Source organism: Salvia splendens, chromosome 3 (assembly GCF_004379255.2).
Source record: "Salvia splendens isolate huo1 chromosome 3, SspV2, whole genome shotgun sequence".
Taxonomy (NCBI): domain Eukaryota; kingdom Viridiplantae; phylum Streptophyta; class Magnoliopsida; order Lamiales; family Lamiaceae; genus Salvia; species Salvia splendens.
Genome location: NC_056034.1, coordinates 29,615,085 through 29,627,859, shown reverse-complemented (window position 1 = coordinate 29,627,859; position 12,775 = coordinate 29,615,085). Strand labels below are relative to the sequence as shown.

The window sequence follows — 12,775 nt, the reverse complement described above, 5'->3', positions numbered from 1 at the left end:
GACTCATTTCGTCAACAGAACTATCGAAGCTTTGATGCGAAAATATGGAGTCCACCATCACTTATCCACACCTTACCACCCACAATCCAATGGCCAAGCGGAAATCTTTAATAGAGAAATCAAGGCGATTCTAGAAAAGACAGTCAATCCCACGAGGAAAGACTGGAGCCGACGACTGGAGGACGCACTTTAGGCCTACAGGACAGCGTTCAAAACGCATATTGGAATGTCCCATATCGGCTGGTATTTGGGAAGATGTGCCATCTGCCAGTGGGAGTTGAGCACCAAGCTTACTGGGCAATCAAGGAAATGAATATGAATACCGAGTCTGGAGCCGCAGAAAGGAGGATGCAGTTACAGGAGCTGGAAGAACTTCGTCTGGACGCCTATGACTCTGCCATGTGGTACAAAGAAAAGACGAAAATGTGGCATGATAAGAACCTTCGCAAGAAGGAACTCAAGGTGGGCCAGAAGGTACTGCTGTTCCAGTCCAGACTGAAATTGATGCTAGGAAAGCTTAGGTCAAGATGGATAGGCCCGGATACCATTGTCACCATCCGAACGAATGGAGCAATCGAACTCCAAGGAAGCGATCCAGACTCGCCTTCATTTATGGTGAATGGTCATAGGGTGAAGCCGTACAGAGAGGGAATGGAGACATTTATGGTGGAAGACATTCCTCTACTCATGCCTGACCCTCGGCAGTAAACAGTTAAAGGAATGATCGAGTACTCATGGGTAGTCTGCTTGATCAAGCAACAAATTCTTAATCTATTTAAACTGATCAAGTGACGTCCTATGAGAACTCGATCAAGTCCTTCGTAGCTAGTGTAAATAGTTTTTTGTGTGTTAATTTCTTTTTCTTAGTTAAAAAAATAATAATAATCGGAAGTAAAGACGGAAGGTGATCAAGTGGTATTAATGGAATTCTCATCTGAAATTAATTGTCCACTTGATCAGAACAAATTGAATTTAATTGGTGGTAAGTGATTGAGTTGATCAGGGCAGGTGGTGAAAGGACGCGCGCAGTCACTGAAGAGGTGTCAGGCTGCAATGAAAGGACGTCCTAGAGAGAAGGAGAAAGCGTATCAGAGAAGCTTCGCCAACTGACCCTCGCTATGCAACCACCACCTCCCTCTACAAGCTCTCCTCCACCTCGGCGCCCGACATCTTCCAGGCCACCTTCAGCATCCCCAAATCAACCTCACAGGAAACCCTAAGTACACCTCCCCCCGATCTCTACTCATTCCAAGTTCTAAAACAATTTTAATTTTACTTATTTTTGTGTATGTATAACTGATATTCTGCTCTACACCACACTTAGACCTATGTTGGGTCTAAGTGTAAGAAGTATGCATGCCTACTTTTGCTATCTGTTTTGTTCACCTGCCTATATCTGTTTTGTTTGGTTATTAGCATGTTTTGATTGTTGGCACTATCTCACACTTAGCCCAGTGTCCGGTCTAAGTGTGAGAAGTTTCCCTTGATTGTTGTTATGCCGTTGCCTGTGCCTAACCCTTCTTTCCACTACATCCAGCCCCTCGAGGACGAGTTCATATGCAGTGGGGAGGGGGGATGGGTTAGTTACAGTAGAATCATACATGCTAAAAAAATTTATCGAAAAAATAACAAATTCCAGATAGTAATAAAATAGGCAATATGCATGAAATTGGATAAATGGAAGACTTGATTACTTCTTGGGAGAGTTAGAAAAAGGATTCAGTATGCTCACATGTAAAACTTGATTGCAAAAGCTTGATCAATTTGAATGACGCAAGTATAATAGAAACGCTCAATTTCTAAACCAACTGTGAAGCCTCTCTATATGTGAGTTATAAGCAAAAAGTTGAACACTTTCTACTATTTTTACAAAAGAAAAATTATGAGAGGCTGATTTTTAATATTGAGATGAAAATTGCACAAGTAGTAATGACTAAAGGCATTAGGACTTAACCATTTGAGCCGTGTTCTTCCTTCGTTCTACAAACCCGCCTCATTAGTCAAGGCACCCCCTAGTTAGCCAATTCGAGCTTATACACTCTTTTCCTTTCTTTGAAGCCTTAAAACCAAATTCAAAGTTCCATATCACATGAGGAAAGAGGGTCAAAGAGATGGAGATTGTCAAGGGTAACGAAAGGGGATAGCAAGAAAAAGGAGGGGCAGCCAGGTTGATCAAGTTAGACAATCGGGTTGATCATTGATCATATAAAAAGAAAATGATGAAAAGGTTAAAAAAGAAAAAAGAAAAGGGCAGGAAATAGTTGTAACCTGACCCAGAAAATCAAAAGCAAAAAATAATATAGGGCTGAAGGTCGAAATCTGACCAAGAAGGAGCACCAAAGAAAAAAATATATATCCCAATTCTGATCCAGTGAGTCTAGGAAAATCATAGGCTTTTTGACTCATGTGATTTTTCTTTAAAATTTTTTATTTTTGAACTTAGAACCCCTAGGACCCCACCCTAATACGTTACTAACCTTGAGCCTCGTTACAACCTTAAAACAAAGACCTTAAGGAACTATCTTGTGCAGTCCGATTCAAGGTATTAAATTTATGGCAATATCGAGTGAACAGTCCTAACTTCTCAGGTAAGAAATGAGTGATTGAGTGAATCCAACAGTGGTTTTTGAATTGAGCAATCTTGACAAGCTGACACCTTGATCAAGCAAAGGCGAAAGAGAATGAACACAAGCTACTAACAAATGGATTGACCTCGACCTCGGGTATGATTGATGGAAAATTATTCGGTCTAATGCATACATGTGAATACGTGTCTTTATCTTAAGGTCTTGTTTTTCTTTTCGTCTTTTCTTTTACTTAAAAAATAAATAAACCATGCCTGAAATTTGCCCTATCATTTTCTTTTCTTTTTCTTTATACTTGGGGACAAGTATGTTTTAAGTGTGAGCAGTTTGATAGGGTCAATTTCATGCATCGGTTTATGGGTAAAATACATGCTACTTGATCGGTTTATCGCGCAAAACAAGTATTAAATGTGCAGAATTACCACTTGACCAAGGCTTCAAGGCCGACCTGATCAAGCAAGTACAAAGGCGATAAAAGGCTCAGAATCGGGGGAGTTGATCAAGGGAGCGATCAAGCTATTAGGAGGGGACCACGGGCTTCTGGAAGAAGAGCACGTGAGGAAATGAGCTGGATACAGCGCACCATTCTGTTATCAAGGACGACGTTCTAGAAGGGTACACGTGCTGGAATATGAGACGTAAGGACGAAGCTGAGTCACGAATGTGTTACCAAAAAGCGTCGACATTCTAGAAGAACAGCACGTAGCAATCAATGAGTCGCTCATTCTCAGAATGAGCGAATATTCCCTGACAAGATCGTTATCCAACTGGAGGCCGAATCGAGCTTATAAATAGAGGGTGTGCCACCACCAAAGGAGACACTTACTTTCCGCCTAGTTTAGTTTAGCATAGTTATCTAGCGTAGTCCAGCTCTCTAGTTTAGTTTAGTTTAATTCTCTAGCTTAGTTAGAAGGGCGACCAAAGGGAGCGCTGCAGAATACTCATTTCTGTTAGCGTGACTTAAGTTTCCCGCTGAGATTCTTCTCAGTTTACCGCTTTCTTAGACTCCAAGTGTTAGCTTAGTTTAATTTCACTCTGTAATCAGTTTTTAGTTTAATCAAGTTATTTTGGCTTTAAATCCGCGCATTTACTTTTCTGTTGTTTCCTGCAAATCACTTGACCCAGTAGTTAGAATTCTGTTGATCAAGCTAGCTAGTTTAAATTCTGTCTAGATTAAAACAGTAGTAAAAACTCCCAAATTAAAGTGTGGCAGCAGCCAACCCCCCATGTTCACTACTCACACACTCGACACACCAACTTCCCTGTGGGATCGACCCCGAACTTGCCGCTTTACTGTTAAAGTTGTGCAAAATTGGGAGTTATAAATTACTTTGGCAAGGCGGAAAGGGCGAGAGCTAGAGTGCATTGATTAAGTGGCAACGCCATTTGCTAACTGATCCAATCGGCTTGGTTATCACTCCATATAACTTGATCCGCATTCTATTCGTGTTTTCGATCCCTTTCCTAGTCCCTCCAGAACCTTTCTGTCCAGGACCATTTGGGGTCTCTCCTCGTAGCTTAAGTCGGAATTCAACGCAACATCTTAGTAATGAATCACATGCTTTGGGTCGAACACGTATTTCCGCAACTGTGATACGTGAAAGACGCTATGCACATTTCCGAGACTTGGCGGTAGCGCCAGTCGGTACGCAACGAGTCCTACTCCTTCTAGAATTTCATGAGGCCCGATAAATCGCGGTTTCAACTTTCCCTTAACACCAAAACGCGTTATCCCTCTCGACGGAGATACTTTGAGGAAAGCTTTGTCGCCGACTTGAAATTGCAACTCGGTTCGTCGGATATCCGCGTACGACTTTTGTCTGTCTTGGGCTTCTTTGATTTTTTTTTCACGAATTTGTCGAACAAATTCTAATCATTTCTTTAACTGCATCAGGTCCAAGTACTCTTCGTTCACCAACTTCGTCCCAATAGAGCGACGATCTACACTTTCTTCCATACAAGGCTTTGTACGGCGCCATGTTTATCGTTGTTTGGAGACTATTGTTATAAGCGAATTCGATCAGCGGTAGCACTGATTCCCAACTTCCTCCGATGTTGAGCACCACGGTTCTTAACATGACCTCGAGAGTTTGGATCGCCCTCTCGGATTGTCCATCGGTCTGCGGGTGAAGCGCCATACTAAAATTCAATCAAGTTCCACGCTCGCGTTGCAAACTCATCCAAAATCTTGAAGTGAATTTTGGGTCACGGTCGGACGTGATTGTCACTGGGACTCCATGCAGTCGCACTATTTCTTTTATGTAGATCTGAGCTAGCTTGCTCAATCTATGCGTTACGGGAATCGGTATGAGATGCGCACACTTGGTGAGTCGGTCTATAATTACCCATATGGCAGTATTCCCTTTTTGCGTCTTTGGCAATACCGTCACAAAATCCATGGGGATGTGCTCCCATTTCCACACAGAAATTTCTAGTGGTTGTAACTTTCCGTACGGTCGTTGATGTAGAGCCTTCACTTGCTTGCAGGCTAAGCAGCGCTCCACAAATGCCGCTACGTCTCTCTTCATGCCATTCCACCAAAATGACTTTTGCAAGTCTTGATACATCTTCGTGCTTCCCGCGTGAGCGGTGTATGGAGTCTCATGAGCTTCACTCATGATCTCGTTCTTGAGTTCCACGTCGTTTGGTACGCACAGTCTCCCTTCAAAAGTGAGGGCGTTGTCGGACTCCTCACTAAAACTTCCAGATTTGCCAGTTCTCACTTCAATTCGAATTTCTTCAAGTTTCGTATCCATTCGTTGTGCTGCAACGATTCTCGTTCTTAGATTAGGTTCAACCACTAAGGTGGCTTTTCGGTCTTACACGTGCCCTTACCACTTCCAATTGCATTTTACTAAACTCTCGTATTAGACTTTCCTCTTCCGTCAGAAAAGCAGCTAGTTGCGAATGGTTCCTTCGGCTCAAAGCATTTGTCACTACATTTGCTTTGCTAGGGTGGTAGTTGATGCCACAATCATAGTCATTTACTAATTCGAGCCATCTTCGTTGTCGCATGTTCAAATCTTTCTGCTCGAAGAAATATTTCAGGCTCTTGTGGTCCGTAAAGATTTCACATCGAACTCCGTAGAGATGGTGCCTCCAAATCTTTAGGGCATGTACTACTGCTGCTAGCTCCAAGTCGTGGGTTGGGTAGTTCAACTCGTGCGGTCTCAATTGTCATGACGCGTAGACGATCACTTTGTTGTTCTGCATCAACACGTATCCTAGTCCCACCTTCGAATCGTCAATGTAGACTACGTAGTTCACTCTATGCTCTGGCACAGCTAACACTGGCGCGGTGGTCAATTTCTCCTTCAAGAGTTGAAAGCTCGGTTCACACTCCGGGGTTCGATTGACTTTGACTCCTTTCTTGAGTTGTTGGGTGATTGGTCTCGGTATCTTGGAGAACTCTTCTATGAACCTTCGGTAGTATCCTGCCAATCCCAGGAAACTCCGAATCTCGTTCGGTGTCGACGGTGACTTCCATTATTGTACAGCCTTAACTTTGGCGGGATCCACTTGGATTCCTTCTGCCGATACAATGTGTCCAAGAAGGTCTACTTCTTTCAGCCGAAATTCACACTTGCTAAATTTTGCATACAGCTTCTTGGTCCTCAACGTCTCCAAAGTGATTCGTAGATGCTCCTCATGCTCCTTCCCGTTCTTCGAGTAGACCAGGACGTCATCTATGAAGACCAAAACGAATTTATTCAAGTACGGATGGAATACCCGGTTCATCAAGTCCATGAATACCGCAGGTGCATTCGTTAGACCGAACGGCATCACAACGAACTCATAGTGACCATATCTTGTACGAAATGCGGTCTTCGGTATGTCCTCCCTTTGAACTCTCAGTTGATGATATCCAGACCTTAAGTACATTGTTGAAAACACGCTGGCTCCTCGGAGTTGGTCAAACAGGTCATCTATCCTCGGCAGTGGATACTTGTTCTTGAGAGTCAATTTGTTCAACTCTCTATAGTCGATACACATTCTCATCGACCCGTCCTTTTTCTTGACGAAAAACACCGGTGCGCCCCATGGTGAGACACTAGGCCTAACAAATCCTAGGTCCATGAGCTCTTGAAGTTGTATCTTGAGTTCCTCCAACCCCTTGAGCGCTATTCGATACGGTGCCTTAGACACAGGTGCGGCTCCTGGTTCGAGGTCGATCATAAACTCCACTTGTCGATCTGGCGGCAGTCCTGGCAAAGCTTTGGGGAAAACGTCTGGAAATTCTCGTACAACGGCAACATCTTCCACTTTCCTTCATCCTTTATCCTCTCCTTGTAGATAGACAAGATAAGCAGGACGCCCTTTTCTCACCATCGTACTAGCTTGGAGCACGGAGATGATAGATGTTCGTCTCGCATTAGGCATTTCGCACCTCCACGTTCGTTATTATCATAAAGTGTTACATTCATAGCACTATTTGTAATTATGTAAGGTTGCAAGAGAAAAACGTTTCCAATATGAGTTGTTTCATAGTGTAGTCGAATAATAGCAATCACACTTAGCGTTTCACCATCTCACACGAATTATGTAATCCCAAATAAAATTTCATTTTTTTTTTCACAAGGGTAGTGTTTCCCATCGAAATTTCCAAACTTCTGTAATCCAAAAACTCACAAATTTTTTTTTACCTCTTTCTTCGTGGTTGGGTGGAGACGAGTCGTGGTGTTGAGCCTTCGACGGTATCAATTAGTAAATTTACACATGAATAAACTTTGACTCAACAAGGCTCTTGGGTCCAGAGCGGAAAGAACTGAGGCTCTGATACCAAACTGTCACGACCGCCCTTCTAGGGTAGAATAAATGCGGCGATCGCGACTTAAACGAGACTTAAATGCAATCAAAGAAAAGGGCTAGGGTTTTATAAAAAGGGGTTTGACCAAGAAAATAAATGAACAATTAAGTATAAGAAAAGAAGGTCACGCTTTAGCAATTAAACCCAATGAAGAATGACTATCATATTTTAGGTCAAAATGGCAAGGCTCAAAATAGTCTAAAACGTAACATGTCTCAATATCCCTAACAAGAATCCAATAGTTTCAGTATCAACCCAAATATAAGAGTAATCATGTTTTAGCAGAAGCATCCAAGAGAAAAGTGAAGTCATGTGTGAAGACACGACGACACTCGGAGTTTCAAGACAGTCTCATAATTTTAATTAATTTGCTCATCACCGCCAACCGCTCGTCGCCGCTCAACCAACACATAAGGAAAACACATGCAGGGCTGAGTACTATAATATTACTCCGTGGACTCATGCCGAAAACAGTTCATCAAAAGAATATTTAATTATCATGCCTTTTTCAAGTATCCATCGGGGTTTTATTTTTAGAAAGGCCCGAGGTACCAAAATCATTTCCCATTGTAAAAGTCGACTGATCAGTCATTTTCCCATAGACGTTAGCCATATCTGCCAATACATAACTTGGAATGTGGCCACAATCCAAGTCACTAGACCGGCCAGCCCGTACGCTATCACACAGTCTACCATAGGTGTACACTAATCCAAGTAGGGTTTGCGGCCCTACGAGCACCCAAATTCGATTTAAATAATAGTGGCAGAAGCCACATCAGATAGGCACGTTAAAATCAAAATACCGCATGATAAATATAGTTGCATTCCCATCGATAAGATATTTAGGACATGGTCCTTATTTAAAAGAAAGCCCACCTCGACGACTTAGATCTCAAGCACTTTCTTCCCCTTGTTATCACGCTGAGAGCGCGAGTTATCACCTTTAAAATTTATGTGTATCATAAATCAGTCTCAATTATCGACTCAAAATCATGCATGTCCCCAACGTTTCCCTTTTCCCATCAATTCGTTTTATCAACATAAGGAAACACACCATCAACGCACAACACATCACTACATCAAAGAATGGGTTTCTTCACACATATGCATCATGTATATCATTCAAAGCTTAACAACATAGATTATCTTTGCATGACTTAAATCTGGCAGAAAAGCGCAGTCGTTTTGTAAAAATCATTAAAAATCCATCTGACCTCCGTTGGGGCTGAAGGTTTGCCACAATCCAGTGTACACATCAAAGGTCATCCAGTTAAAATTTCACATCAAAATCACATGTTTAGGTCGGTCAAATCAAAAACGAAACTCACTAGTCGAGAATACAAATTCTAACAGAACTGCGCAGTCGACTTCAATAATTCATTAAAATTTCATCTTTCGGCCAAAAAGGCTGATATTCACACACAACACAGAAGACACCTTGAAGTTTACTCAGTTAAAATATCGCACCAAAATAAGATCGTTTGGTCAGTCAAACACACGTCGGAATCTACTGTCCGAACACCACAGTTGTCATGCTTCCAAATTTCGAATTATGGCTTATCAAATATTAATCCCAACATATATATTCATACTTCCAACACATAATCATGCTTCAAAAAGATCTCTCCATCATGTTCTCATATATTCACATAGCATTCATCACAAATCATCCACAAGTTCATTCATAAACAACCTAAATGCATAAACATATCCTTTTTTTCATGCAACCATCAATCCCACCCGATTAAATATTAGATCTACGATCTCTACACTTATTATATGCATGATGGAATCAAAATCAAGGTTTCAATGGAGAGGATGAGGAAAAGAAATTCAATTATACCTTTCTTGATCAAAAGCAATCGGTAGAAACAAAGTATAATCTTGATTTTTCAACAATTTTTGAGTCTTCAACTTAAATTCTTCTCAAAAGATGAAGAATTATGGAGAAAAATAGAAGAAAAATTGGGAGAGAATGGGGAGAGGAGAGTGGCGTGAGGGAGAGGGAGTAGGCGTGTAGTTAGTGGGGTTAGGGTTAGGGTTTTCTCATGTATTTATAGAGATCAAGAATATAATCCCACAATTAAATAATTAGAGATTTGAGAAGATAAGGGGGAAAGGAATTGGCGTGAAATCTAGGGAGAAATAAGAGGATTTTCGAATTCTAGGCTATTTAATTAGCCTATGATTTAATTTGGTATTTCACGAAGTAGAATAAAATGCTACGGAGTAGAAAACAATAAATCCTCCCAATAAATAGTGAGTAGGCGATTTTTATATATATTCTCCCACAAGGAATTAAATTCAAATCCGAATTTAAATAGAATATGGCAATATCTCCTTAGATATGGTAAGATTTGCTAGGATGTTTATATTTATTCATGGAAGGGAATAAATAAGGGATCAAAATATATAATGATTAATTTCCCCCTCCCATAAATAGGAGAATTTCGAAATCTCCATGGTGTAAGGCATAGGTGTCGTTTTTCTCATGGAGAGAATAAGGAATAGTCGGACTTTGGATTTAATTTGGATAAATATCCCAAGCAATTAATTAAATCCAAGGAAAAATAGGATTTCTTCTCCAATAATAACAGGGGTCGAAATTGCCAAATGAATACTGATGCTCCTATTTAATCTCACTCATCCCTTAAGAAATAATTCGCCACAATATACTCCACCCCGCATAGATTATTCACACAGCCACGTTACAATTTCAACCATTTTCACTTCCACCACATATTCTCAACACTTTGACCTTTCAATGGCCACGTCATATGTTCCACATCTTTGACTATTCAACAACCACGTCATATGCTCAACGGATTTGACTAATCAAATCAAATCTAAATTCCAAAATGAAATTAGGTCACACAGAAAACATGCAATTAATTCACTCATCATTTAATTCACATACTTCACGGCATTAAAAGAATTAAATGCAAAAATTTTATGCTTCGCAAATTAGGGTTCCGAAAGTGGAGCGTTACAGGAGCACACCAAATGCGCGCTCCACGTCCTTGCGCGACGACTCCTGCCGTTCCGCAAAGTAGGCCTTCCTCTCATCTGATTCACATCTGATCGTCTTCACAAAAACGGGCCACCTAGGGTAAATCGCGTATATATAGTGTTTCAAAAATTAAATAAAAAAAATTTAAAAATCGGCTGGCCTATCGGGAGCCTGCAATGGCGGCCAGTCGATCGGCGAGCGGACCGGCCAGCGCTCTGGAATCGGCGTGCGCTCGCCGTTTTTTTCGCCGATTTGGCGCTCGCCGGCTGCAATGGTTCGGCGAGCGAACCGGCGGGCGCTAGGGATCGGCTAGCCGGTGGGCTCGCCGCCATTGTGGATGCTCTTACTTTTCTATAATTTTGTCGTACATTTTGAAATTCTAACTCATAGTATTGAATTAAAAACACCTTCTGTTGATAGTTTAGGGCATCCACAATGGAGCGCCCTATAGTCCGCCCTATAGGGCGCTCTATGCCCCGTCACATCATCATTCTATCCTCCTACCCTTCCACCTGTAGTGGGACGCCCTAAAGTCCGCACTATAGGTTTCACTACTATTTTGTTAATTAATTTTGGAGAATTAAAAAAAATGAAAACGCGTTGCATTGTCCGCGGTATCGTCCGCGTGACTCGCAGTGGGGCGGAGGATACCGCGAACGATGCGTGGTCGAAGGCCTATCGTACGCGGACGATGCATCGGGCGCGGACGATGCATCGGGCATCGTCCGCATGGCTATAGTGGCGGACTATCGTCCGCCCCACTGTGGATGCTCTTATACAATTGAAACTTGAAACAAGTTTAGCACTCGCTTAATAACATGTCTAAATTAGTAAAAATTTAAAACTGTGATTAAAATCATGATAAACATAATAACAAAGTTTATCTAGTTGAAACTTCAATGAATTAATCGCATGTGCAACATTTATTTTTTCATCATGCCCATGTTTGGAACGTGAGTCAAATAATAATTGCCTACTTTGAATATCTCAAGATATATTAAATGCAATAAATTTATTGGCTTGGTCATTTTCGTATTTGTAGGATTATAATGCGACAGTCCATTTCTAGTACAATCAAATTCAGATGATCCAAGAAACCACAGCATTTCCCAAAGAATTGTAATGCCTGAATCCATTTCCAATCATGGAATCCATTCGAAGGCTGCAGATTTTCTTGTCTTCAACACCTACATATGGTGGATGAACAATCAAACCATCAAAATCATGTAAGTCCTCACACACACACCTAAATTTATCAACAAAACATGAAGTGGGCTGATTCGGGTTTTGATGAAACAGACTGGGATCGTTTGACCAAGAATCAGCAGATTATGAGGAGGTACAACGGTGTACAGCATATGAAAGAGTCATGACAACATGGGCTGATTGGCTAATGCACAACGTTAATCACACTCGAACCGCATCTTACTTCATCACCATGTCTCCAGTTCACTGGCAGTAAACTACTTATCTACCTTACAAAAATCATCATCATTTTCCACTTCCATTTCTTACACAACTACGAAAACAAGTTATCGTGCTAGGAGCTCTAACCGGAACAACCCTGATGGGGCAGTCTGTGCTCGTGAAACGACACCAATCATGAACACAACAATGGAGCTAGACATGGGGATAGACAGGCGGCTACTTGACAATCAAGAAGAAGGGATCCCAGTGGATCTGATCGATATCACGACACTTTCAGAGTATAGAAAGGATGCTCATACCTTAGTATACACCCTTCGTCAAGGTAAACTTTTGCTACCAGAACAGAAGGCTAATCCTGCTACATTTGCTGATTGTCTGCATTGGTGTCTTTCTGGTGTTCCTGATGCGTGGAACGAGCTGCTCTACACACACATAATATCCAGATCCTGACACCGAAAGCTTCAGATTTATTACAGAAACCATTCAAGAGTAGTGCAATCTTCCTTCACCTCACTCGACATGTATCTTACTTAATCAAAATCCAACGTGCAAAGAGATGATTAAAAATCAAATTGCAGATGAGAATATATATGAGCAAAAGTAATTAGACTCCTGTACAGAATATGCTTTACAAGAAATTAAATCGAAAGTATAAATTCTGAAAACACTCCTTCCTATCTCTCACTTTACCAATTGGATATTTAAACCCGTGTCATATACAAGTTTATCTATTGTTTGAGGACGGAAGTAGTACTCCCTTCATCCTATAATAGATGACATACTTGGATAATGACACATGATTTTAGAAGATGTTTTGTGTATTGAATGGAGAGAGAAAATAGAACTTTCTAAAAAAAATGTGACATCTTTTATAGAACAAACTAAAAAGAAAAATGTGACATCTATTATGGAACGGAGGAAGTATATTTTAAACACTAAATCTCT

General features: G+C 41.1%; 1 protein-coding gene across 1 annotated transcript; it reads left to right on the top strand.

The window, feature by feature from the left end:
* The first annotated feature begins 255 nt into the window (after positions 1-255).
* On the top strand, positions 256-12,280 carry LOC121796841 (protein ESKIMO 1-like). The gene is made up of 4 exons (XM_042195615.1): positions 256-404; positions 11,461-11,628; positions 11,702-11,860; positions 11,947-12,280. The coding sequence occupies exons 1-4, from the start codon at positions 256-258 to the stop codon at positions 12,278-12,280; spliced, it is 810 nt and encodes a 269-aa protein (XP_042051549.1).
* Positions 12,281-12,775: the final 495 nt, after the last annotated feature.

What these genes read in the sequence shown, in the direction of transcription:
- LOC121796841 (XM_042195615.1), top strand. Translation starts at nt 256, where the DNA reads ATGTGCCATCTGCCAGTGGGAGTTGAGCACCAAGCTTACTGGGCAATC. An exon ending in GCCTATGACTCTGCCATGTG is followed by an intron (nt 405 to 11,460) that starts GTACAAAGAAAA and finishes ATAATGCGACAG; the next exon opens with TCCATTTCTAGTACAATCAA. An exon ending in AATCAAACCATCAAAATCAT is followed by an intron (nt 11,629 to 11,701) that starts GTAAGTCCTCAC and finishes TTGATGAAACAG; the next exon opens with ACTGGGATCGTTTGACCAAG.